General features: G+C 37.2%; 2 protein-coding genes across 2 annotated transcripts; both read left to right on the plus strand.

Annotated features, from left to right (window-relative positions):
- Nucleotides 1–5,091: 5,091 nt before the first annotated feature.
- Nucleotides 5,092–9,269, plus strand: LOC134814149 (tubulin monoglycylase TTLL3-like). Its single transcript, XM_063822188.1, has 3 exons — nucleotides 5,092–5,194; nucleotides 5,535–6,656; nucleotides 6,988–9,269. The coding sequence occupies exons 2-3, from the start codon at nucleotides 5,560–5,562 to the stop codon at nucleotides 9,194–9,196; spliced, it is 3,306 nt and encodes a 1,101-aa protein (XP_063678258.1). The 5' UTR covers nucleotides 5,092–5,194; nucleotides 5,535–5,559; the 3' UTR covers nucleotides 9,197–9,269.
- A 4,774-nt stretch (nucleotides 9,270–14,043) lies between these two features.
- LOC134814463 (uncharacterized) lies at nucleotides 14,044–27,692 on the plus strand. The gene is made up of 7 exons (XM_063822588.1): nucleotides 14,044–14,377; nucleotides 17,453–18,240; nucleotides 21,909–21,915; nucleotides 22,830–22,951; nucleotides 23,131–23,821; nucleotides 25,092–25,307; nucleotides 25,664–27,692. The coding sequence occupies exons 1-7, from the start codon at nucleotides 14,047–14,049 to the stop codon at nucleotides 27,013–27,015; spliced, it is 3,507 nt and encodes a 1,168-aa protein (XP_063678658.1). The 5' UTR covers nucleotides 14,044–14,046; the 3' UTR covers nucleotides 27,016–27,692.
- Nucleotides 27,693–27,946: the final 254 nt, after the last annotated feature.

Here is a 27,946-nt window from a genome sequence, read left to right on the forward strand (position 1 = left end):
AAGTCAGCAATATAATCCACAAAACTGACTCCTGGCACTCATTTCAGGATCTTAAACGGCCAAATAACGTGTTTTACACTTATTCAACTATTTACACCTTTTTAAAACCCCTTTAAAGTCAGCAATATAATCCACAAAACTGACTCCTGGCACTCATTTCAGGATCTTAAACGGCCAGACAATGTGTTTTACACTTATCCAACTATTTACACCTTTTTAAACCCCTTTAAAGTCAGCAATATAATCCACAAAACTGAATCCTGGCACTCATTTCAGGATCTTAAACGGCCAGACAATGTGTTTTACACTTATCCAACTATTTACACCTTTTTAAAACCCCTTTAAAGTCAGCAATATAATCCACAAAACTGACTCCTGGCACTCATTTCAGGATCTTAAACGGCCAGACAATGTGTTTTACACTTATCCAACTATTTACACCTTTTTAAACCCCCTTTAAAGTCAGCAATATAATCCACAAAACTGACTCCTGGCACTCATTTCAGGATCTTAAACGGCCAAATAACGTGTTTTACACTTATTCAACTATTTACACCTTTTTAAAACCCCTTTAAAGTCAGCAATATAATCCACAAAACTGACTCCTGGCACTCATTTCAGGATCTTAAACGGCCAAATAACGTGTTTTACACTCATTCAACTAATTACACCTTTTTAAAACCCCTTTAAAACCAGCAATATAATCCACAAAACTAACTCCTGGCACTTATTTCATATTTAACATAATTCTGGCAATTATCATACAATTCCGTCCCTAGAGTCACTGATTTGCCGTCATTTAGTAACCACGGTATCTAAGTAACTGACTGTGTCATCTCACTTGGTAACCAAACTTTCATCCTCAGGAGGGTATATCTCAAAATTGAACTCTTAACACAATTCTCTCAAGAAGTTTATCGTATCCTAAACACATACCTTATTAGGAAGTTTATCGTGTCCTAGAAACAGTCCATATAACAGGATTATCACTTTCTCCTCCCAATCCACAGTATTCCGGAGTTTCTTCAATCTATTTTCTGCAGCGTCACTAAAACTGCAAAACATTGCAAGTTCATTTGTAGATTTAATAAAAGGCTCGAAGAGGTTAATAAGCACTAATCATATAAATTAGATTATAGTGTATAGTTCAGTCAGTTTTTTTAGACGCCTCCAATTCCATGAACCACCACGGGGCGACCTGCAAGTAAGAGCTGTAGGAAATTACAAAAGCAATGTTGAAATTAAGTGACTTTTGTCATTTATGGGTGCTTATATAATAATTTTACCGCAAGGTTTTGATAATCTTTGTAATAAACTAGTGCAATGCTTGAACAACTCACAATGGTAAAACTGTTTTATATAAAATAACCTAAAGCGAGAATGTCGTTAGTTAACTATAAAATAGGCTGACAGTACCAAGCGATGTTTTAAAGTAAAATAATTATACTCGTTCTAATTGATATTAGCTTACTTTGATTCATATCAACGAAAACCTACCTTTTATCTGCTTTCGTGAAATTCAAAAGTGATGTTAAACTTAAAGTAACACGAGCTCTTTTGATCAATTATGTACCAAGTACACTATGTAATACAGTCGATAACTGCTGTTAAAGCCAAAGTTCAAAGCGAGTGCAGAAACAAGAAATAGCGCGAAATTATAATGATCACACCACGTACACGTACAACGTATGATCTGCATTATGCTCCTTCATCAACTAATTCTAGTTTTAAACGATTTTGACACGCTAAAATGCGCGCGTGGATTTGCGCGGCGCCTAGAAAATTTTCTAAGCTGTCGGATAGAGGTTAATTAATTTTTCTACTGTCAACACAGCCCAAGTTATACATGTTTTAATATCAAAAAATGTCCAATTTTTTTGTATCATTTTTAACTAATTTCTTTTTAAATCGCTGCCACATCAAAATTATTTTACGAAAGTACATTAAAGTTTCACAAAAAGCAAGCTTAATCGTTTTAGAACCAAATTAAAAAAGAATTTAGTATAAAAATGTTAAAACTTTAAAATTATCAATGGAATGAATTGGCAACGTCCAAATATGTGTAAAATAAGACGAAGGGAGGTCACAACACTGCGCGCAGGAGTGTATATATAACATAGCCGAGTCTGCAGGGCCCCTTGTTATGTAATGCCACTGGAGTGTCGAACTTATTTTATTTCAGCTAAATATTTTCCAAAAGACCTTTTATATTGATATGCCCTCTTAGATTCCAGCCAGCTATTTTAAGATTTTAATCATAACGATTTGCCTCCGAAAGGCAGCGGTCACTACTTCATATCAAGTTCTTGATCCTTGTGTTACAGATTGTAGCCTCTTATCTAGGCTTATCTAGGCTGTAGAGAGAGATTTTCCAAGTCAAAGATTAGGATCCTGGGCTTAATTCTGCACCACTATTGCTCTACGAGGGTACCGAGGAAAGAAGGTGGACACCAAACGTGAGATTCAGCTATCAGAAGTTTCATACAACCTCATCCCTGCCCCTATAATGGAGTAGATCATGTGTTTTGTTAAAATGTTTTTGAAAAAATTATTAGTAGCAATGAATTGTGCTCTGCCAATTGCAACACTTAAAATTTGATTGTGCTCTGCCAATTGCATCACTTGATTTAATTGAATGTATATATGGGCGATTTCACGTAAAGTAAATTACACTTTGCACAAAAATTTGGCCTTATTCTGACTCTCAAGCATTACACAAACATAATAGAATCATGATAAATTGCATGAAACATCTCTTATGTACTCCACACACAGCTATATTATGATTTTTACTCCAACTGCTATGGCTTTTGAGTGAGGCACGTTTGAAAATGTAAAGTAAATTACAGGGCACAAATTGACATTCCTGACCAACGTGTATTGAAATCTCATTTCGTGCCCAGGTGTGAGAGTAAACATTTAAATATTTTTCATGCACACTGGCAAATGTCTTGCCTGTACTGGAAAGGGTTTGTTTTGGTAAATGGTTAATAGCTGTGTTCTGTAGAAGCCTTTGTTCCTTGTAAAGTAAGTTACTCTTTTGTGTCAAGTAGTTTACACTGTTACACAATCCTTTGATTTTAACTGTTTAAAGCTGCCCCTTTGTCTTTAATTCGTTTGCTAAGTGTATGAACTATGTAATATATGATTAATAATGATATATCAGTTTATCATTAAAGCCAATTAAGGGGGCCGGGGGGGGGCCTTCGTCAAAATTTTCTCGAAATTGACTTTATAGTTGTTTCTAATAGAGGGGAGTGATATCTATCAGATGCTTTTGGTCCCATGGAAAAATATTGTTTATAGACGAAATTATTATCGGTCAAATGTCAGCGCTTATGTGTAATTGTATTGCGCAAGCGATTTTCAATTTTTGAAAATCTTGAACCTCAAAAAATCGTCAAAAAACGAGGTTCAAGATTTTCAAAATCGAATAAAATATGTTTAAAGGCCTATCTCAAAATTCTGTTTGGCTCATCTCTTTTAAATTATCTCTAGAACATATCCTGAAAGTTTCAGGGTGATTGCTCAAAACATGTAGGAGAAAATAGATTTTTAGACTCGATTTTCAGGACACGTGATTGAAAATCGCTCGCGCAATACAATTACACATAAGTGCTGATCTTTGACCGACAATAATTTCGGCTAGGAATAATATTTTTCCATGGGACCAAAAGCATCTGATAGATATCACTCCCTTCTATCAGAAACAACTAAAAAGTCAATTTCGAGGGAATTTTGATGAAGACCCCCCGGCCCCTTAATTGGTTGATTGATCCACTGATTGGGTCCACAGTTAGCCCAGTTATACAGAGTAGGTAGGTGGGCGTAAATGTACGAATGTTTCCCAGCTCAAAAATTTGTGTTCAAGCAGGCCACTGGATTTTCTGTAAAGTAAAGTATTATTTATATTATTATATTTTCGAAAAGTCAATTTTTAACCATTTTAAACCATTTTTATAGATTTCTTTAATGAAATTCTGACCAGAACCAATCTATTATCACTTTTAAATAACTTTTATTCTGTTTGACAATCGTTACTTGTTGTGTTTTACTACTATTACTGAATAAAAAGCATATGTGTAAATTACTTGCCACGTAAATTACTTGACATGTAACTTACTTGACGCTGGTATTGACATGATCTGATATCTATGGATCTAAATAAACAAGTACATTATGTCTTGACATCAGAGTTAGCTTGTTTTAGCAAGATTTCAGCAAGAAATAACATGAAATGTGGCCAGCAGAAAACTTTTTTGTTTTTTATGTATAGTAATTTACACTAAAAACAGGAGAAAGTAGAATAGCATTGCTCCGAATCTGCTTAAATTTTGAGTCCCAAATTTTGCATACAGCTTCAGTGAAGTGGTATGCACCTTTAAAGATCAAGAATTAATGAATATTACAACAATCTCTTTTTAGTAAACAGCTTTTATTATAGAGTAGTTTTAGCCTGTAAAACATGACAATTTATGGGTATTTTGAAAACGCGATAACACAGAAACGAAGTGAGATATTTATAAGCGGTTTTTTGTGTCTAACAGTTTATAATCTTCTCTTTCAGACTCCAATCAAAGCTAGTGCCATAACTGAAATTTATTTTTTTCCATCCTTGTTCATGTTTCATGAAATTGCCCATATATATACTGTTTAATTCTGCACCATAGCATGTCTATTATAATATGTGCCTATTTTTCATCAGAGCTTAGGATTTGAGGTCCCTTCTGATAGCTGGTATCCTTTTGAGCTATTTCGTACTTCGTTATGCTTAACTTTCTTTCTGTCATAACATGTTTTAATATTCCATATTTTATCATTTCCTTCCTTGTTTATGTACAAAAATTTTGTTTTCCTTAGTTCTAATTTATTTGCCTATTTTAAATGTTTGATTGTTGAGTTTGATATGTTCTGTCATTCTTTTTCAAAAATTTTGTTTTCCTTAATATCATCATGTCATAAATTAAAAGAACAGGTTGTTGCGTAGGAATAAAATTGTAGATTGATGTATAAAATCTGGTTAATCCCATATCACTTACTCAACAGGCACTAAATGTTCATGTGAAGACTGCAGTGATAGGACTCTTCGATGTGGAACTTGGATGGTTTAAAACGAGTTTAGGAATCTCATACTCCTACTTTTAATACAGAACAACGCATCAAACAGTCACTGTTCACAATCTTCTATTTCTAGGTAAGCATGCTATACTTATAGCAGCTAGATTTTAGAATGTATTTCTACACTGTGCTCTAAGTAATGTTAACTAAACATAGTGCTTTTACCAAAACTCAACAGATATAATGTCAAGCTTGTTAAGAGTAAAATGAAACGCGTTGAGTAGAATGAAAGGCGCTGATACGATCACAATTACATACACAAATACATAGTACTTCCAAGATGGGAGTGATGGTTAATTATAAGGTAAAATGTATTATACTAAAATATAATATATAAAAGGCCCCTGACAATAATATAGATATTAATAAATAGTGAGTCCAAAGTGCCATTTGTTTTTAAATATTTAAAATTTCAGGTCATCTCCTACAATCGAGGATGGTATGGACTCTGTCTACAACTCTGAACTCACTTTTTCACCCAAACTAAACGAAGCAAGCTTGAAATTAGCAGAAAAAGCAGCTCACAAGTGGAGAAGCCGTGCTCCAGAAATACGGAAATCTCGAGAAAGGGCCCTTGTTGCTGAAGCTAATGCAGCATTTACTTTTCATCCAACAATGAATAGTAAGAGTCAAAAAATAATTTCAAGGATACGCAAGCATGACGATCACGATCAAGATAATGACTACAAAGGATCTAATGTTCAGCTTTCCTATGAGCAAGGAGATTATTCTTCCAACACTGTTCATTCATCCGATGAAAGCATGAATCTTTCATCCCGTGAACCATCATTCGAGACAGCATCTGTTCATGTTGCTCAAGAAGCTGAAAATTTCATTCAAGAAGTTTTATCATCATGCAAAGGAGAGATATCTAGTGATGAAGAAGATGAACCAGAGCAAGAAGACAAAAGAACAGAAAAGCCAAAAGAATTATCCCCTGCGCAAGAGGAGTTACCTAAACCACTTCCACGTAAAATGCTCAATCTTCCAAGGTCATTGCCGTATAACAATGCTGACTATTTATTTAAGATCAGATGTGCTAAGGAAACGGCTTTAGATGCTATTCGTTTGAAAAGAATTTTCACTATATTAGGGCCATATCCTTATTTGCGCAGAGCTCTGGTAAAAAGGGGATGGGTTGAAAAATTTAGTGACCATAGTTGTCAACCAATACTTGGTTCTCCACAAGCGATACGGCCTAGGCCCGCCAAAAAGAAGAAAAGAGCCTCAGTTAAAAAGAAGATTTCTGAAGTTCAAAACTCCTCTGAAAGTGAAGACTCAAGCTCAGATTGTGAAGATAGTGACCCAAGAAATGACCCAGAATTCCACCGTATTGTGTCAAGACTTTTGAAAGATATTTCTCCAACTTTCATATGGACCATAAAAAGAGATGATATAGACTTTAAGTACCTTAACCGAGAGCAAATAGTTAACCATTACTGCAAAGCGTCTTCTTTTACAACAAAGATTGGACTTTGTCAACATCTAAGGAGTTTACCTTGGTTTGATGCCAGTGATCCCAATGAATTTTTCCCCAGGTATGTTTTCCACAAACTAATTTCATTATGGGTAGGACCATGACAAATTTTAAATGATTCCACTATATAATTGCATACTTTTCATTCTGATATTAGTTGCAAATAGATATCAAAACTGATTGGATTTGTGCAATTCTCGTGTCGACTAATTTAAAGTCTTATTCTAAAAAAATAAGTACATGTTGATTGTTATGCATCTGTTATATATTAGATAATATTATGATTTTGAAACTTTTTCTTTAAGTAAATGTATGTAAGGTAAGTTTTCAAGATTAAAGAATCTCAGCAACCACTTTCTACAGTATCAAATAACAATCGTAAATTCCTCCAGGTGTTATCAACTCTACAGCGAAGAAGACAGAGGCGATTTTATTGAAGATTTTGAAATCTGTGCCTCACTATCCATTCTAAAAACGTATTGCAAACAGTATGAGGAGAACCTTAAAAAGGAAGAACTATCATCAAGTCAGGCTGAATCTGACAAAGACGATATCCCTGTTGTAGATGCTGTGAACTTGGTGCCACTTTCCGCTATCACTTTAGCTACAAATCACCTGAAATTTGTTATAAGAAAAGTTCAAAACGAGTTTTTAGATTTCCCACCTGATCCAAAAGACGAGATGAGTCATTTTAAAAGAAAGCAGCTTCTTGGATTCTCTTATTCGTTGACATCAAAAGATTTTATATTTGGATCTTTTGATAAATCCACTCATGCTCTGGTTACAGGAATGATAGAAGTGTTTGAAGTGATGAACTTAACTCAAAACAGTATTGATGGGCATACCAACACTTGGATAATGAAACCAGGAGCTAAATCGAGAGGGAGGGGGGTAGTGCCCCAAAACAACTTAGATGATATTTTCAAACTTGCAGACAGTTCAAAAGAGGAAAAATGGGTGATCCAAAAGTACATTGAGAGACCTCTTCTCGTGCATAGTATTAAGTTCGATATAAGACAATGGTTTATGGTCACCGATTGGAATCCTCTAACCTTATACTTTTACCAGGACAGCTATCTCCGTTTTGGTTCACGTGCTTTCACTCTTGACGATTTTGATCCTTGCATACATCTTTGTAATAATTCTATCCAAAAGAAGTTCTTATCTTCTCAGACAAAAAACGAAACTTCTTTCGCCCAAGGAAACATGTGGACAAGTAGTGCATTCAAAAAGTATCTTGATAGACAAGGTCTCCTCCACAAATGGGACGATACTATATATCCAGGGATGAAAAAATCTATACAAATGGTGATGATGACGATACAAGACATAATTGAGGACAGGAAAAACTCTTTTGAGCTGTATGGTGCTGATTTTATGCTAGATGAAGAGTATAACCCGTGGCTAATAGAAATAAACTGTAGTCCTGCTATGGGAGGCACTACTAAAGTCACTGAACGGCTGTGCTCTGAGGTTCTTGATGATTGTTGCAAAGTTATCATTGACAAGCGAGAAAACCGCTCAGCTTCAACAGGAAAATGGGAAATTATCTACAAACAACCTCTGGTTACCGTTCCACCATACATCGGCGTTCAGCTTGCTCTGGAAGGAAAGTATGTTCCCAAACCTACCCCTATTAGAAAGAAACTACAAGCTGAAGCTGACATCGACCGGCTTGCCAAGAAAGTGAAATCTCCGCGTAAACCCCAACCTGAAGTGATTGTATCACCTCGGAAACCACACGTTCAGAAACAAGAGCTGAAAAGCAGCAAGATAGTGGGGATAACGGTAGCTGATGAAACCCAGTGTAACATGAACTACAACACACTGGTTTGCAAACACTCTAAGAAATACGACACTGAGTTCTACACCACTGCTCTTGCTCTCAGCAAGGCACCCTCCACTGAACTCAAAACATCAACATCTGTCCCATCCTCCCTGCCCGTTTCACCGACCAAGCAGGTTGAGGCGTCTAACTCCACCACAGCTCTGCCTAGCATTCCAACAATTGTCGCCACACAGGAGAGATCCTCGCCACATCTATCCTCCCTGTCCATCAGTCCCATCTCGTCTACCCTACAGAACGAAGACAAGTGGACCGTTAAAAGGAAGAAGGGTCCTCCTAGTCGTGTCGTCTCCGAGTTGATACCTCACCAAATAAACCCTTACAGGTTGCAACAGATCATCAGTAGGCAGGCCAAGCCTAAACATTTGGATATGCTTGCTCTTCAAAACAGGTATTCGCATGGTAATGTTGGCTCAGTTGCGGTGTTAGATGTGAAACCAAAACGTCGGACTAAAATGGCCATGTCAAAAAAGAAGGTAGCTAAAATCAAGTCCCTCTCTAAAATGTCGAGCTGTCCGCACTGCGAGACGAAGAGTCAGACAGGTATTATCCTGAACTTACTGAAAGCAGGATCTCCGAACAGCTGTAAACCCAACCTTGTTACAAAGAAAACCGACCTAACCATCCAAAACCAGAGGCCCAAGAAACACTTTCGAGTTTCGTTAAGCCAGGTGTCAACGATGTCTCAAAGTGTTGTAGATATTCAGCAGACTGGATCGTCGTTGAAGATCGTCGGGGAACAGACTTCGAGTTAGGGTTTGTTGGGTATCTTTAGTTTTTACATTTTAGGTTTAACGTTAATCATAGATTTATTGTCGTTCAAGCGATTTTATTTTGATGAAAATCAGAGAGTCGACCATGTTATCCAATTTGAGATTAAATCGTGTTAAAGTATTTCGATCGGTTCTGAAAGAAATTCACGGAATTAATATTGAGTTCTTCACGGTATACAAGTATTATAACAAACAAGTTTGTCACAATATATAATCATATATGTTACGATCTATTCAAAGATTTAAGTTTAATTATATATCACACCATCGCATTATTAGAAATTTTAAGTCAGAAGATTGCATACTATTCACTTTTTATTTATTGAATGTAATAATTCTTCTCTAATATGATTAATAAGTTATTCTGAAAAATTTTTAAATTGAACTCTGAATCAACAGTTCATTGCATGAATTTTACAAACAAGGGGTATACTAGGAATTTAGGAGATTAGTATTATCATTACCGCCACTTGAAAGATGATTCGGGTAATTTTGCTTAAATTGATTAAATTAATTTATTCCAGGCTGGAGTTCAGTATCAAAGCCGTAAGGTTACTTTACTTAAGTAACCTTTACTTACTTTACTTAAGCCTAGCACATTGCTCGCCGGGTGTTAAATTCATTGATACTTTGATTTATAGATTATTAATAACGTATTAATAATGGATAACTAAGCTCTTTTGAGAAACGAATCACTTTTATGTACAAAGATGTGTAAATATTTAAATGAGAAATTGTATGTAAATATTAAGTTCGAAATGAAATGTGTATATATAAATATAGATCAAGAATCAATAGTTCCCACAGTCAGACAACGAATGAGTTTAAAAATTCCAACAAAATCTTTATAACATCATTGGTAAAACATTTTCGGACATCTTCAGTACCTAATAAAGATAAGGGTTAATACTCCAATTATATCAGAAAATTTTAATTTGAACTAAAGGATGTTAGCTGTAAAAAGAAGCCAAACTCTCAAAAATGGAATGGGAAGCACTCGGGTATGGGGGGTTGTGAGGCCCCAACTAGTCGGAAAAAATATACTAGTCCCTGCATTAAGGGTGAAATAATTTAAGGACCATTATCAAAAGTTTTATTTTCAAATAAAAGTGGCATACCAAAAGGATCACATGAATTAATACCATATGGTTTCAAAGTTCTGAGTTTTTGAATAAGTAGATGTTCGTTAACTTCTAAATTACTAGGACTAGAATTCTTTAGGATAAAAACATTATAAGAAGCATCAAAATCAGGTCTATTGGAAAGGTTATGTGAGTCTATTAGGTGAGCTGCTAAACTGTAAGTGTCACTATCATCAGATAAAAAATCATCACTATGTTTTAAGGAAGGGTCTTTCAATAGTTTATAATAGTTAGCTCTATGTTCGGTTACTCTTTCATGCAAAGTCCTAATGGTACGTCCAACATAGCAGAAAGGAGATGGACATAATTTACAAATGAATATATAGACTATGTTGTAGCTAGAACAGGTCCCTGGAGCTTGTCTTATCTTGACTCCATTAATACAATAACACTTTTCACTTCCTAAATATAGAAATGTACAAAGTTTTTCTTAACAAGTTACTTTAGTAACAGAGTGTTAAAACAAGTCGATTCATTGCAAATTCTGATTTGAACTGTGATCTTATAATACAATTTGGCATTTCACTGATAACGTGTTATGAAATGGGAACGCAAGTTTCAGTACAAGTTCTAAATAATTTCTAACTAATTTCCATAACAACTTATAACACTTATATAACACAGAAGATTCTATTATAAACTGTAGAAAGTAGAAACCACTGTCTATTATAGATGTTCCACTTTATATCGTATGTGTTCCATAGTACACCACAACTCCACATCACTCGTACGTAAGTAGTACACCACAACTCCATATCACTCGTACGTAAGTAGTACACCACAACTCCATATCACTCGTACGTAAGTAGTACACCACAACTCCATATCACTCGTACGTAAGTAGTACACCACAACTCCATATCACTCGTACGTAAGTAGTACACCACAACTCCATATCACTCGTACGTAAGTAGTCACCTCTACTATTCACTGTACTACTACTACTACTATAACTAGTAAGTAGTCACCTCTAGACTATGCGAATGTCGTGTGTAGGTCAGATTATCGGCAGATCTGTGGTGAGAATTGAGCAGTGAATACGGTCTGAACATAGGTTCGGCAAGCTTTGCTTATGAATGAGAGTTTTGTGTCGTGTAGTGTGGGAAAATACTAAACTTATTAAAAATATTAAACTTACTGATAGAAGTGAAAACAAGCAAGTTCAATAGTCATCAGCAAACTTTATTATCAATTATACTTTTACATCTTATATTTTTACATCTTTTTAATATTTTAGATAGTTTTCCTTCATGCAGGACTAATTAACTCTTTAAGAAGTTATTTTACTATCGAATTGTTAGAACACAGCACAGTGCAATATAATAATATATATATTATACTGTACAGGGTGGGCCAAAAGTCACTGTGCAAACGTTGGCCTTAATAGCTCAGTCACTGAGTGCCCAATTGAAACATTTTTTTCCGGTATGACTTACTACCACCACTGGTTCGAGGAATTTGCCAAATCGAAAAATATTCGTGTTCATTTTTTTTCAAATGAAGGTTCATTTTTGCATTTATTGGATATTCGGATCGAGCTAAATTTCATTGAATTGTGTTTGGCCATCCGAATTACGTTTGTCCTGAAAAATTAGAGTTGTAGCTTCTCAGATCACAGATGACCGAGATACGAAGCATAATGAGTTTATTCATTACGTGTGATCAGGTGATTGGCTTACCTAATCACGTGATTAGGTGACCCCGTTAAACATTACGGGAATCGTTAAGGTTGCCAAATTAAGGTGTCGTGTCACGGTGTCACATAATCACCCAGTCAATTTTGTTAAAACGAGATACACAAAATGCTTGATAACTTCGTCATTTCTAATCTGTTTTGCCTCATTTTTTTCAGATCAGAGGCAACATTTAATAATCTACCGTCTCTGAAAAAATTTGGCGTCCAGCATTTTCAGAGAGAACAATATAGGTGTTTAAATATTGAATGGGCGTAGTCTAAAATATTCGAATTTTCAAATTTTGGCGACAGAATCCTCGAACAAGAAGGTACAGTATGCTATCTGCAAAGCAACAGCTCTCAAATATAAAACACGGCGGAGGTACAAGACCAAACGTTTGCACAGTGACTTTTGGCCCACCATGTATAATCAATTAATATATTATCATGCTAATAAAGTATCAACTTCTTACGAGACGTTTTAACATTCTACATAATATTGTATGTTATTAATATAGTAATATGTCGCATATTTCACCCCTCCAGTCTAGCAAAACTATCTGTTTTTCTGCCAGCTGTGCAAGAAGCAAATAAGCAGCTTATCTATGAAATATCTGACTTACATTCAAATGGTCGGACATTTCATACCACAATATTGGTCCCTGCTTTCAAGTATCGGGTAATCAAACAAAATTTAAGATTGCACTAAACGTTTTAGCAGTGTGTGTCATCTGCAGTAGTAGTAGTATAGTAGTAGTAGTAGTAGTAGTAGTAGTAGTGCACACTCTGCATAGTGGGTGTAATCTGCACACCCTGCACACTTGGTCCTGCAAAGTGTCTGGCTCCAATGCACCAGCCTAGGGCGTGCAAACTGTTTAATACCTCCAATATACGTAATCTATTTCTTTTGATCCTTGCCGGCCCTTTTGTGACACGATGGATAGATAATAGAGTGTGATCAAGCTTAGCATGTTACGTAAAGTCGGTTAAAACAGCATCTGCACACGCTACAACGAGCAGTGGATGCTACTCTAGTAGCAGAGAGGGGTGTGCACAACGAGCAGTGCACAGTGGGCAGTGGATGCGGAGACTGCCGTGACTGTAAACGTGAATGCTAAAATGTTAAGAGTGTTAAGAGTGCAAAGAGTAATGTAAGTGCTATGAGTGCTGTGAGTGCTGTGAGATGATAAAGGCAATATTGAGAGTGTTACATTATCATATACATATTAAGCTAAGTGTTCCAAAACTTCCGTGTGTTTCGCGAAATAAAACCATACTCTGTATTATTGTGGGCACATCTTTATAGAACAGGTCAGTATAAATTAGTGTAACTGTATTGTTGTGTAACTGTCTAGATCTCACATTGTGGTCATGTTTACTTTAGGCACTTTAGAACGTAAGTACTTAAACGCTTAATTAGTTACAGGCTATGAAAGGGTATTCTCACTGGTTTAGCGCTGTGAATCCTACCACTTAGAGTCTTCAGCTATGAAAAGATGTGTTGGCCTTTATTGCAACTGGTTTAGCTCAGGAAATTCTTCTATTTAGACGCTCATATCAGAGAAATATCATAATATGAAGAGATGCATACTTTGTTATAAGTTATTTGTTAATTAGCGAAGACAATTCCGCATGTATTATAGTGGTATATCTGAGGGATATATCATAATATGAAAGGATAAGTTAGACTCCATTGTCATTGGTATAGCGCACATAATTCTAGAAATTAGATTCACATATTAGACTGTCATATATCTGTCTAAATACTACCTAATTAATTAACTAATTACTTAATTAGTCTGGAACTACAGTAAATGTTCTAAATCATGCTTTAGGATACAGTTGCAGGTTTAAAGGATTTTAATATTTGCTCATTAAAGCTTCAGAATTGTAAATTCCACAAATTTGATTTCTAAATTCTCTTAAAATGTCAAATTTTGACTTTTAATAATTAATATAATTAAATAAAGCAAATTCTGTTGTAGAGGTTTAATTAACAAATTTACAATTCCAGCATGGAAGAAGTTCCCGTTATTGTCTTTGAAGAGCCTGTATTTGGACGCAGTTTTCCTGCCAACCCCAACAAACGTAAAATCTCCAAAAAGTCAGAGCCAGAAAAGGAGCCCAGCATAAAACGGTTAAAGTTCGAATTTGAGAAATTCGCAGCGCAGAATACAAAGGAGAAGAAGAAGTACCGGTACAGTAAAATAGTTGAGTTAGGAGGATGGGCGGAGAAGGAGAAGACTATGCCGTTACCTCTAAAAAGGAAGATAGAAGAAGCGAAGAAGAAGAGACAGTTGAAAGATATTGAGCTGGGTAAGCTGGACGCCAAAAGTATGAGTAAAAGTAAAAAGAAGAATAGTAATAGATCAAGAAAGAAGGGAAAGGGTGGGGCGTAGTTTGAAATTGTAATAGGTTTTTAACTGTTAAACCTTCGAAGGTAGCTTGAATTCCGGACCTGATTTACTCTCTCGGGTTTTATTCATTAATATGACGTTTAAAGTTTAATTTATTGGGTTTCATTTACTGATTTCAGATTTTCAATTGACCAACATGGACATTTGTTTTACCAGTTTTGATAGAATATGATTTGAACTTATATTGACATGTACATTATGGGAGGCATATACCCGTATTCTTCTGAGCATTACTAAAAATGGGTGTCTGATTGCTTTTAGTACAAAGTCTAATGCCTCGTTACGGTCAGCCGCTCCATAATGTTAAATACTTGCTCTGCAATATTAAAATGCTCAATTTGAAATGGTGCCAGATCGTAATACGATAACGATGAATTTAGGGTAGGTGATGAGATTAACTCATTACCCTCCTATGGCAACTGTTGTATTTACTGTTTTATAACTTATTGTTGCACAGCAACCCTTGGATACTTTAGAATGCACTCATATAACTTAAAAATATCAATTCTTAAAAAATGTTACGGCACGTGAATCATATTCTGTGTCATAATCATTTGTTATAATCATTTGAGGTTATAAGAACATTCATGAACAGCAGCGGAGACTATGTAATTCTTCCAAGAAATTTCAACCACAATCTGCATCAACCTGTAATTGCATGCAACTCTGCCTCACTGTGTCTCGCCTGGTCGAGTACGTTATTGTGATTTCAAACTTTAAAACTCTGCAGTTTGAAACGACACTCTACAATTTACAACAAGTTCTCGAACATTCCAACAGCTAATTCAAACTCTGAAAACATTTAAACTATGTAAGAGAGCACTAATGTATAATGTTATGGTAAGCTGTAGGTTAACACAGGGAGCACTCTTTTTATTTTAACCGCACTTTAGCTCGTCTAGCAATCAGCATTATATCATGTACTAGTGTAATCCGGCCTTTATATCATGTACTAGTGTAACCCGGCCTTTATATCATGTACTAGTGTAACCCGGCCTTTATATCATGTACTAGTGTAACCCGGCCTTTATATCATGTACTAGTGTAACCCGGCCTTTATATCATGTAATAGTGTAACCCGGCCTTTATATCATGTAATAGTGTAACCCGGCCTTTATATCATGTACTAGTGTAACCCGGCCTTTATATCATGTACTAGTGTAACCCGGCCTTTATATCATGTACTAGTGTAACCCGGCCTTTATATATAATATGTATCATGTATCCTGAGCTCCAAACTGTTACCTCTGGAAGGCTGTTTAAAATATGTGAATTATTTAAAATATGTTTACGTTTATTATTAAAAAAATGTTCAAAATGTTCAAAAAATGTTCAAAAAAAATGATGTTGGTTGCTCTGATTGGTTTTAACATGATGTTGGGTGCTCTGATTGGTTGTGCCATGATGTTGGGGTGCTCTGATTGGTTGTGACATGATATTGGGGTGCTCTGATTGGTTGTGCCATGATGTTGGGGTGCTCTGATTGGTTGTGCCATGATGTTGGGGTGCTCTGATTGGTTGTGCCATGATGTTGGGGTGCTCTGATTAGTTGTGCCATGATGTTCGGGTGCTCTGATTGGTTGTGCCATGATGTTGGGTGCTCTGATTGGTTGTGACATGATGTTGGGGTGCTCTGATTGGTTGTGACATGATGTTGGGGTGCTCTGATTGGTTGTGACATGATGTTGGGGTGCTCTGATTGGTTGTGACATGATGTTGGGGTGCTCTGATTGGTTGTGACATGATGTTGGGGTGCTCTGATTGGTTGTGACATGATGTTGGGGTGCTCTGATTGGTTGTGACATGATGTTGGGTTGCTCTGATTGGTTGTGCCATGATGTTGGGTGCTCTGATTGGTTGTGACATGATGTTGGGGTGCTCTGATTGGTTGTGACATGATGTTGGGGTGCTCTGATTTGTTGTGCCATGATGTTGGGGTGCTCTGATTGGTTGTGACATGATGTTGGGTGCTCTGATTGGTTGTGACATGATGTTGGGGTGCTCTGATTGGTTGTTATCTGGTGGGAAAGTTACACACCCCCTGATGAAGTGCGGGATCACACTATACAACCACAGCTGACATTGAAGTAACAAGCAGGCAGTGAGCTGACCAATCACAAGCCATCCTTTTCCTTTTCAGCCAATCAGAGATCAGTATTGTCAGCACGTGGGCGGTGTTGGTCTAATGAGGAGGCCGGCTTCATCAGTGTATTAATTTGTGCAGTTGTGCACAAATACTACTAGTAGCACTAGTAGGAGCTGTAAGACATTGTGTGTTAGTCTCCACATCACAATATCTATTCAACATCAGCCACGCTCCTTAATGTTGTTATTTTTATATATATATATTGAATTAGCTCACATAGTCATAAAAGAAAAAAAAACACTTTTTTTAGTAAACAAAACTGGTCACGTGTCGTAGCAGGACTAAAACCAGCTCATTTCATGGATATGTGTTGAGTGGTAGTGCAACGTGACCTCACCTCACGATATAAAGCCATTAAGCCCTGCATTTTATATCAGCAAGCAAGCAATCACGAAATTTAGTGCTACCACATAAAAGTTTATTAGATCCTTCTTAAAATGCCACACATCTCCCATCAAGCTCTTTATCAACAGTAATAGCATTTTCTGAGCTGCAAACGTACATAATCATTGCGGAGTGTTCTAAATATTTAGGCTTTTGAGCTGCAGGAGTGACAAAAATAACAGGACACAGAAATTTGACGTTGTGAAAATGTGTTGCATGTCGAAAATAAGATCTGAGTCAGAAGTTGAAAGCTGAATGTGGCATTCATAAGTAGTAAGGACATTTTATTCACTCACATAAATGTGTCAATTAAATTAATTTAAAAGAAAAGAAAATGGTACACAGTTAAATAAAGACTTTATTAATGTTTTTGAAAGTAATTAAACGGCAGCGTTGTTAATTTATAAGCTAACTGTCGTTGAAAACTAAATTTAAAAGATCTCTAAACCTATTCCACCAGGATATGACGTAAAGTAAAGGACATGGCAAGTGTAGAGTTAGATCACACCCTCGCCTGCTACCCCCTAGATACAATGGACTACATTGCTCCTTTATACCACGAACCGAAAGTAGAAAGTGAAAGAGAAACTGCCGATAAGGAACCAGATTATGAGCCAGTTTATGGAGTTCTCATGTCGAGGCCAGAGATAATGGTTGAGAACAGTTTGAATAAACAGAACAAGCAACAGTCCTTGTTTGATCTTTTCAACGAGTATTCCCCCAACGAGAAGAAAAGAAAAACAGAAAGTGAAAGCGAAACTCACGTGATCCCCATCATGACAGTTGATCGTTTTGAAGAAGAACAAGCTAACCTAACCTACACACCCCCAGTAAAAGTCCAGAAATACGCCCCACTAGCACCACCCTCTCCTCCCTCTCCTCCACGTGACGGTTACCATGGTAACCCACGTGACATGCCCATGTTACTGTCTGAACCAGTGGAACAAGTCCACATTCCCTGCTCCTCTCCAATCACTAAACCAGTTACAGTGAGTTGTAACGAGGAAGAAGGGGTGCTCCACCCTAACCTGCTGTGTAGAGGATCACGTGGTAAATGTATTTACTACCAGGGGCAGTGGCTGACTCCCAACCAGTTCGAGTACCACACGGGCAGAGAGCGGAGCAAGTATTGGAAACGTAGTTTGTATGTGGATGGGAAGAGTCTGGTACATATCATGAGGGAGGGTAAGTTGACGGAACATGATAGGAGTTGCACTTGTGGACCCATGGAGAGGCGGAATGAACCTAAATTCTTTACTGGGGTCTCGTGATCAGCCCCCCCCCCCCCCCGATCAGGGTGATGTGCGAGTTTTTAAAAGTACGCTGTTATATTTGATTATTTGATGGGTTGTGGCTGGTCAAGAGAATGTCCGAGACGGAGTTCTCAGTTATTTATACTCAATATGCGCTGTTTACTGTATTTTATTCAGTTAGTGGTTAAGTGTCCTCTGGTGCGTTTTATCAAGGGGACGGATGAGGCTGTTTTCCAATTTAATAATATTTATTGTCTTTTGTGGCCCTTTTCATACCGCCGGATGGTTTTTAAAGCGATGACCGATATTGATTTTAACTGGTTGAACTTTGTAATCAACCCTGGTTTACCGCTTGTTGTTAAGATATTTTATATTTTATCTAAATATCGTAATTGAATATTTTTTACTTAAACGATATTATATGTTAAATAACTATTAATTTTAAATTGTATAATTTTAATTTCTTATTTTCTCCTGCAAATCATTGCTTCGATAGTTAAATAGACTTCACATAAATTGCAACTAACTCTTCACAATGATAACAAGCACTCGATTGGAAATATTAACAGTAATAGCATTTTCTGAGCTGCAAACGTACATAATCATTGCGGAGTGTTCTAAATATTTAGGCTTTTGAGCTGCAGGAGTGACAAAAATAACAGGACACAGAAATTTGACGTTGTGAAAATGTGTTGCATGTCGAAAATAAGATTTGAGTCAGAAGTTGAAAGCTGAATGTGGCATTCATAAGTAGTAAGGACATTTTATTCACTCACATAAATGTGTCAATTAAATTAATTTAAAAGAAAAGAAAATGGTACACAGTTAAATAAAGACTTTATTAATGTTTTTGAAAGTAATTAAACGGCAGCGTTGTTAATTTATAAGCTAACTGTCGTTGAAAACTAAATTTAAAAGATCTCTAAACCTATTCCACCAGGATATGACGTAAAGTAAACGATATTATATGTTAAATAACTATTAATTTTAAATTGTATAATTTTAATTTCTTATTTTCTCCTGCAAATCATTGCTTCGATAGTTAAATAGACTTCACATAAATTGCAACTAACTCTTCACAATGATAACAAGCACTCGATTGGAAATATTAACTGTCGACTGAACATGTGGTTATGGAAATATCAGGAAGAAACACACTCAAAGCCGCGGTTCAACATGAATCCGAGTCTGAAAAGGTCTACCGAAAATGACATTTTGGCGACTAGAATTTTCATTGAGAGCGCCTTGTAATTCCACATTGCACGCACGAACTTATTGCAAACATTGTAGAATTAACGTAGCTACCGCTGGGCCTTGTGACAGTCAACTTCTATCTCAAATATCTAAAATATTTTGCGCGATAATATATAAGTGAATAATATATATAAGTGATAACGCAATTGAAAATGCTATCAGAATACTCTTGCACTTCCCATGCTGTTATCTGTCAAATTACTTGCTAGCCAGTTCTTCCGTCGTTCTGTCAATCTTCAGTATGATCACTTCCTAGTCTCTCGACAGGTTCGGAGCTGATTACAGGAAACAGGACTGGTTTCACATCTAATGAGATCACCTGTTAAGCAAAAATATCACTTTTACTAAATTCTCAATACAACTGCTACTTGAAGCACTATTTCCTGTTCTCAAACCTATTTCACCCGATCTCTTATGTCTGGCTAAGTATCAGTCACGTGCAACTCCACCTCCACCCTATTGGCTGACAGTTATCACGGGGTCTGATTACACGACTATGACTGGTCCCTCAAGATCACGTGTCTCGTCTCCCGTTACCATGAGAACTTCTAACACTCGATTCAAGGTGGGGTGGGGTATTGCCATGCAATAACTGATGGGAGTTTCAGAGACCCAATTAAGTTATTACCCTCATTAGCAGCTTCTCTGACGATGTTCCAGTCAGTGTCATTTGATCAGAATCTCGTTCATAACACCACTTAGTTTTATCCTCGACATTAGCTGCTCTTTCTAACTGTTCACTTTTTGGCAGGTGTCTTGATTGGACAGCTGCTGCTTTTGATTTGGTTTTGATTGGATTTCCATCCTTTTCAGCTTGTCCGTACAGTATTTGATTGCCTTGTCTTCGTAAATAAAAATCATGTTGGCCGTATTGAACACCCTGGCTTTGATTGGATTTCTATATTATTATAAGCCGTTCTGAGCAGTATTTGATAATGGTCGGTGTAGTAGTATATAGTAATGTAGTAGTATATAGTAGTATAGTATAGTAATGAATCATCAGTGATTGGAATTAAGCACCTTGTCAGATAAAGAGATTATAGTGCACTGTTGAATTTAAAGTTTACTTTGTCTGTATGTTTAGTAAGCAAGATCTCCGCACGTTTAATCCTGCCTTGTGAAATACATGAGTTATGCAGCAGTAGTATATATATAATTGCAGCGGCTCGACTTCAAACGTTAGGGATACTTCATCGTGATTGTGTTATTTTCCGCTTGAGGTGAAATTTGTGAGCCAATCTTCCAAGAGAAGACTCAGATTTATTCGTTCACTGACAAATCGGCTAATTTGGGTTTTAAAGTGGCCCTCGAATTCGATGTTTTAATATGTAATTAAGTAGTCAATATCTACAAAGGGTTATTGTTTATTCAATTAAGTAGTTAATAACTACACAGGGTTATTGTTTATTTAATTAAGTAGTTAATAACTACACAGGGTTATTGTTTATTTAATTAAGTAGTTAATAACTACACAGGGTTATTGCTTATTTAATGTAACTCCTTTAATTCGATTTAACTGAGCCCTTCTTCCCAAGTGTTTCACATGGATAATCTGGGGATGTTTACAGACACTTTCCCTGCTAGTGTGTGCCCTTTCCCTAAATCCTTCAGCTTTCAGATCAAGAAAATAGGTACGTTTTTATTTTTCTCTTTTGTTTTTATATCTGCTGCAGTTTAAAGTACCGTACTTAAAATTCAGGCTAATAGGGTGGATTAATCATATATGCGATAATAGGCACATATAAATCACCCAGGACAAATATTCAGCCATGACTTCATTAGGGGTCGTTCAAATATTACGTAATCAGCCGAGGGGAGAGGGGGTTTCCAAATGATTACGCTAGTGTAATTTTGATACAATAGCTATGTGTAAAACTGATAACGGAGAGGGGGGGGGTTAAAAATGGTCCAAAAAGTGATTACCCCTAATAGAAATAGTTGAAATAGCAGAAAGAGATTAGTTAAAACCTTAACAAAACGAAATTGAATTGAAATTATTTTGGCCAAATGTTCAATCTATCAATGTAAAATTGTTTTGACTATATTTTATCTCTAAGATTTTACGATTACAACTTAAATTAAAGTTAAACTAAAAAGACTGAAAATCAGATTTCGGAAGTAGCAGTTAAGCATTGTAAGTCTTTCAATGTTAGATTGAAAGACAATGAGTTAGATGTCTCCATTCTTCTACTGCCTTTACCTAAAGTTACCTACAGTCTCTACTCTCTGTAGACTACCAAGCTAGTTAATATCTAGGGGGAACGGAGTAAAATGTCAGTAGAATCTATCGATCATTCACCAAGGCTTCTATCGTATCAAATTTTGAGAGTCCTGAATATGTTTCATACTTTTTTAGAAAACACGACTGAACAGATTTAATTATAAAAACCTGCAATGTTTGTTCCGTAGTGAGGTTTTGTTAGATACCCAGTTCTTCTTGCCTGCTTCCAGAACGTTCTTCGTCTCCTGCTGGAAATGTAGGTACCCGACTAACCCTCACTCCCCCGCCAGGTGACTCAGTGAAGACGAGCTCCACTGTATTACCTGACTAACCCTCACTCCCCGCCAGGTGACTCAGTGAAGACGAGCTCCACTGTATTACCTGACTAACCCTCACTCCCCCGCCAGGTGACTCAGTGAAGACGAGCTTCACTGTATTACCTGACTAACCCTCACTCCCCGCCAGGTGACTCAGTGAAGACGAGCTCCACTGTATTACCCGACTAACCCTCACTCCCCCGCCAGGTGACTCAGTGAAGACGAGCTCCACTGTATTACCCGACTAACCCTCACTCCCCCGCCAGGTGACTCAGTGAAGACGAGCTCCACTGTATTACCCGACTAACCCTCACTCCCCCGCCAGGTGACTCAGTGAAGACGAGCTCCACTGTATTACCCGACTAACCCTCACTCCCCCGCCAGGTGACTCAGTGAAGACGAGCTCCACTGTATTACCCGACTAACCCTCACTTCCCCGCCAGGTGACTCAGTGAAGACGAGCTCCACTGTATTACCCGACTAACCCTCACTCCCCCGCCAGGTGACTCAGTGAAGACGAGCTCCACTGTATTACCCGACTAACCCTCACTCCCCCGCCAGGTGACTCAGTGAAGACGAGCTCCACTGTATTACCCGACTAACCCTCACTCCCCCGCCAGGTGACTCAGTGAAGACGAGCTCCACTGTATTACCCGACTAACCCTCTCTCCCCCGCCAGGTGACTCAGTGAAGACGAGCTCCACTGTATTACCCGACTAACCCTCACTTCCCCGCCAGGTGACTCAGTGAAGACGAGCTCCACTGTATTACCCGACTAACCCTCACTCCCCCGCCAGGTGACTCAGTGAAGACGAGCTCCACTGTATTACCCGACTCCACGGAGGATATAAAGATGTTCGAGTCCCCGGAACGGGATTCGGAGGATTTTGAGAGGAGTCTGAAGAGGACAATGGAGTGTATTGCCCAGGTTAACTGCTTTTCTTGTTTCATCAGAACGTTATAAAATTGATTCGTAGGTTTGTTTTATTGGTCAAAACTTAATATTGGATGACGAAAACATTTTCGATAAGTATTAATATTATTTTAACCTGTTTTCACCATAATTTTATCCCATCAACAGACTCATTAACCGAGCCTTTTTATCAGGTCTGCGACACCACTGTACCAGATCCCTCCATCACTCCACTGAAACCCTCCTCAAATCTCGACTCCGCCCCTCTCAAACCCCTCACAGCCCCCTCCCCTCTCAAGCCCTCCAAACCACCACCGTACCCGGACCCAGCCCAACCCCCCACCTCTCCAAGACACCAGATTCTGGAGAACATTGGTCGGGAGGAGACTGTAGGGCCAATCAACTGTAAGAAGTTCAGTACGCCGCCTCATCACCCTTATCAGCGCCCCAAGAGGAGTAAACCTGATCGTACCGCGGAGTTAGAGGAGAATTGGCTAGAAGCCAGGGAGATTTGGGAGAGAAAACAGAAAGGTAATCAGTATCCTGTTGAGCAGGAACTGGGGCCGAAACCACCTCAATACCTATCAGACGCAGAGAAGAACCATCATCAGTATTTACCAGAATCAGACAGAAGACTTCCTCACATTAATTTACCAGAACCAGACAGAAAAGTTCCCAATTATCAAGTTCCAGAGTCAGATCCCAGGAACCTGATATTCCCCGGACCCCAGCAACAGACAGCGTGCGATAAGAAAACTAATGCTAACCCTGAACACTTTATTTTCCCTGAGTGTAACCAGGATCTACAGAAAGAGTTCTTCATGTTCTACATGCAGAAGTGTCTTCAGCAGAACATCATGGACCCTCCCCCTTATAGCGCTCACGGTTAGCAAAGTTATAATATTACATATTAAAGTTATAATATTACATATTAAAGTTATAATATTACATATTAAAGTTACAATATTAATATTAAAGTTATAATATTACATATTAAAGTTATAATATTACATATTAAAGTTATAATATTACATATTAAAGTTATAATATTACATATTAAAGTTATAATATTACAATATATTAAAGTTGTAATATTACATATTAAAGTTATAATATTACATATTAAAGTTATAATATTACAATATATTAAAGTTATAATATTACAATATATTAAAGTTATAATATTACATATTAAAGTTATAATATTACATATTAAAGTTATAATATTACAATATATTAAAGTTGTAATATTACATATTAAAGTTATAATATTACATATTAAAGTTATAATATTACATATTAAAGTTATAATATTACATATTAAAGTTATAATATTACATATTAAAGTTATAATACCTTCCGGGAATTATATCCACTAAAAGTCTCCGACACTGAGAGCTGATAATTTGCCGATATATCCCGCAAGGGAAGCCAAGGTATTATCAGCATAGACCTCAGACTGGCTGGCGGCAAGTTGTAAAACAAATAACACTGGCGTTCTATATATTAGACACTATATTGTATCATGCGCACGTATCGGATTACACCCCTTCCAATTCGGAACCGGAAAATATTATAATACATAATTGCTTGGCAATTTCGTGCCCGCGCGTTCCCTCCAGCAAGCTGTCGGGAATTATCGCGCTCAGCACTCATTAGCCAAGCTATTATTATATTATAATATTACATATTAAAGTTATAATATTACATATTAAAGTTATAATATTACATATTAAAGTTATAATATTACATATTAAAGTTATAATATTACATATTAAAGTTATAATATTACATATTAAAGTTATGATATTACATATTAAAGTTATGATATTACATATTAAAGTTATGATATTACATATTAAAGTTATAATATTACATATTAAAGTTATAATATTACATATTAAAGTTATAATATTACATATTAAAGTTATAATATTACATATTAAAGTTATAATATTACATATTATGTTATTGTTATGCTCGACTTATTGATATGATGTTCATCAACTAGACTTGTTGATGTTCATTACTTACTTACAAGTTGAGTTATCTAATCTAGATTGGGTAATAAATTCACGGCGTTTTTCGTCGCCTGTTTCAATCTATCCGTTATTAATATTTCTACCTGTTAATAACGTGCCATGTTTCTCTTCAGGGGGACCCTCAGCTAGCATGATGACGTCACGTGGTGGTATGATGACGTCACAGGCAAGTCCTCTTAACCAGTCAGAGAAAAGATTCGTTGACAGCACCACCTCTCCCATTCACCCCCAGTATTTGGAAAACAAAGAGAACTTCAGCCCTTCCCCTCAGACAAGATTCCAGCCAGATCAGAGTTGTCAATATAGTTCACCTCCAGTACCTAACCAAGGTGAGTTCCATTTTTCAGCTGAACAACAGTTTTAAATGAGATTACTAGGAGTTGGTTTTGTTATGGTTAGGGAGGGGGTACCAATGGTACCCCCCCGTTAGGGATCGTTCACATATTGCGTAAGCTAAACTTTCGTAATTTTTCTATTTTAGACCCCTTTTCCGTAAGCCACTTTACTCACAGCTATTGTGTAGAAATAACACTAGAGTAAGCTTTCCAAACATTCCTCCTCCAAAACTTCCTGCTTACGTAATTAATGTGAACAATCTCTTTGACAGTATCGAATTCTGTACTTGAGTTGATAAAATTCAAAATGTTAACATTTCCTGAGAAACTAAATCGCTTCCTTCTCGCAGGTATGGATGTAAAACCCCAGAGATTACACTTCAACTTCCCTAGCCCAGGTCCCGTGGGCACTAGTCACGTGGGCCCAGCGCCTGACCAGACCGGACTACCGCCCCCACAGACTCCCAACCCCGCCACACCCATCATGGGGCCCTCCCTCGACCAGTCAGCTGCTGTTCTGGGACCTAGCCCTGGGTATTACAACAGAACAGATAGCGGCACTTCTGCGGGGTATCCCAGAACAAACTTACCAGAAAGTGCTAGATTACCGCATCCGGAACATTCTAGAATACCACAACATTCCAAACTTTCAGTTCCTCTGTCAGAAAGTTCTAGACTGCCTGGTTCAGACCACGTGATAGAACGAGGAGAATCCCTGTCATCAATTCGACCAACTCTCCAACACGAACACCATGCCAAGGCTCAAGAAGTCCAGGATCAGAGATCACCTCACAGTCCCACACCCAGAGTTCCCACTCAGTTCAGAGACAGTTCCGAGAAGAACTATCAAGACACTTGCCCACGTGACCAGGGCCCACGTGACCAGGGCCCACGTGATCAGGGCTCACGTGATCATACACCTGATGGCCCACGTGACCTGGACCGAGCCGCGCGACCAGCAGAACTACACAAGGCGCCTCACCCGGCCCACAGACCACATCACTTAGGAGGGAGACCTCCTAACCTACCCTCCCATCTGTTCCCTAACGATACGAGACCTCTCCAATTCCACACCCCACCCCCTACCAGAGGGTTCCAGCCCCCACTACCTTCAGGGCCCAGATCAGCTAACCTACCTCTACACAACGTTAGAGGAGACTTTCTTCAAACCATGAGACCCAAACAAGAGCCCATGCCTCAACTTGATATGGGGTATTTTGACGCCGCGCGGGGTCTTGGAGAGAGAGGGCTGTCCCGAAATACCGTCAACATGCCCCTGGACAAAGAGAGAGGAGAGGTGTACCTTGGTAACCCTGGTAACAAAGCAGTACCAGACAACTTAGCTGCAGGGTATTTACCTTACCCTGATACGATGAGTAAACCTTATATCCCCGGAGGGGAATTCTTTACGAATAGCTCTGCTAAAGAGCGATTTAACTTCAGTTTCAAAGAAACTATTGGCAAGATGTTGTCGAAGAAGAAAAATACAGCAGCTTCAGACGTTAATCCGGCGGGGAAAAGGACCAAGTTTTCCAACGAACAGATCAGAGTTCTGGAGCACTATTATCAGAACGTTAATAAATATGTAACCGGGACAAACAAAGGAACTTTGTGTCAGGTTACTGGACTGGAGCTCAGTACTGTGTTGATGTGGTTTCAGAACAAGCGTGCCAGGGAGAAGAAGCAGAAGACTAATGTGTAAAGACTTTAAATTCTTCAGATACTTTAACATTTTTTATTTATGTGAATGCTTGGTGAGTTCTTAGTTGATTTAGATTTTCTTGAGTCAGATTTATTTTATCGTTACTGTTTTTATATTACTCTGCAGGTTGCTTTAATAGATTTGATTTAATTTTAAACCGAACTAATTTATTTTTATAACTTGTTACTTAAGTGCATGAAAACATTTTTAGGACACATAATTTTATAATATTTACAAATGTAATATGCGTTTACGTAAAACTTCTCAAATGGTCTGGATTGCGACAAATAGTTATGTTTATGTCAAGGTACTGTATTCTGCCGACTGTCGAGTAAATGTGTCGCAACATGTGTAGGGATTATTTCTATTTGTTTAATTTTACTGACAATCCTTGAATTTCTTGAACCAATAAATGATTAAAAATTGATATTTTATCAAATAATAGAAGTTACTTTTTATACCAAGCCAGTTTTAAAGCTTTATTCAGATTTCTGTCGATCGAAATAATTAAAACTGCTTCGAAGGGAACTTAATCTACCAAATTATAAGATTATCTAATTACATTTTAATTTGCGAAATGGTTTGATTAAAAAAGGTGAATAACAGATTAAAATATATTTACAGTTGTGGGAGATGAATTCATGTAAATAGTAAATTTATTTCATTGCAAAGCTTTAACTTGGAGTGGTTATTGTCTTTATAAAATAAACATTCCGCTACATCGTATTTACTTTTAGCATCTTGGAAGTTTTGGAAATGTATGAGCATTTGAGTAGTGAAACGAACTTCTTTGTCAAAGTTGTCAAATTTAATATTTATTGAACACGAACATAATCTACGAAAATCAAAAGATTCATAATATGTATTTTATTAATCCTAGAACTAGAAGATGAGAAATCAAGATCAGATACCGGGTTCAATAATTAAATAT

The sequence above is a fragment of the Bolinopsis microptera genome, chromosome 4 (genome assembly GCF_026151205.1).
Source record: "Bolinopsis microptera isolate Bmic1 chromosome 4, MBARI_Bmic_1.0, whole genome shotgun sequence".
Taxonomy (NCBI): domain Eukaryota; kingdom Metazoa; phylum Ctenophora; class Tentaculata; order Lobata; family Bolinopsidae; genus Bolinopsis; species Bolinopsis microptera.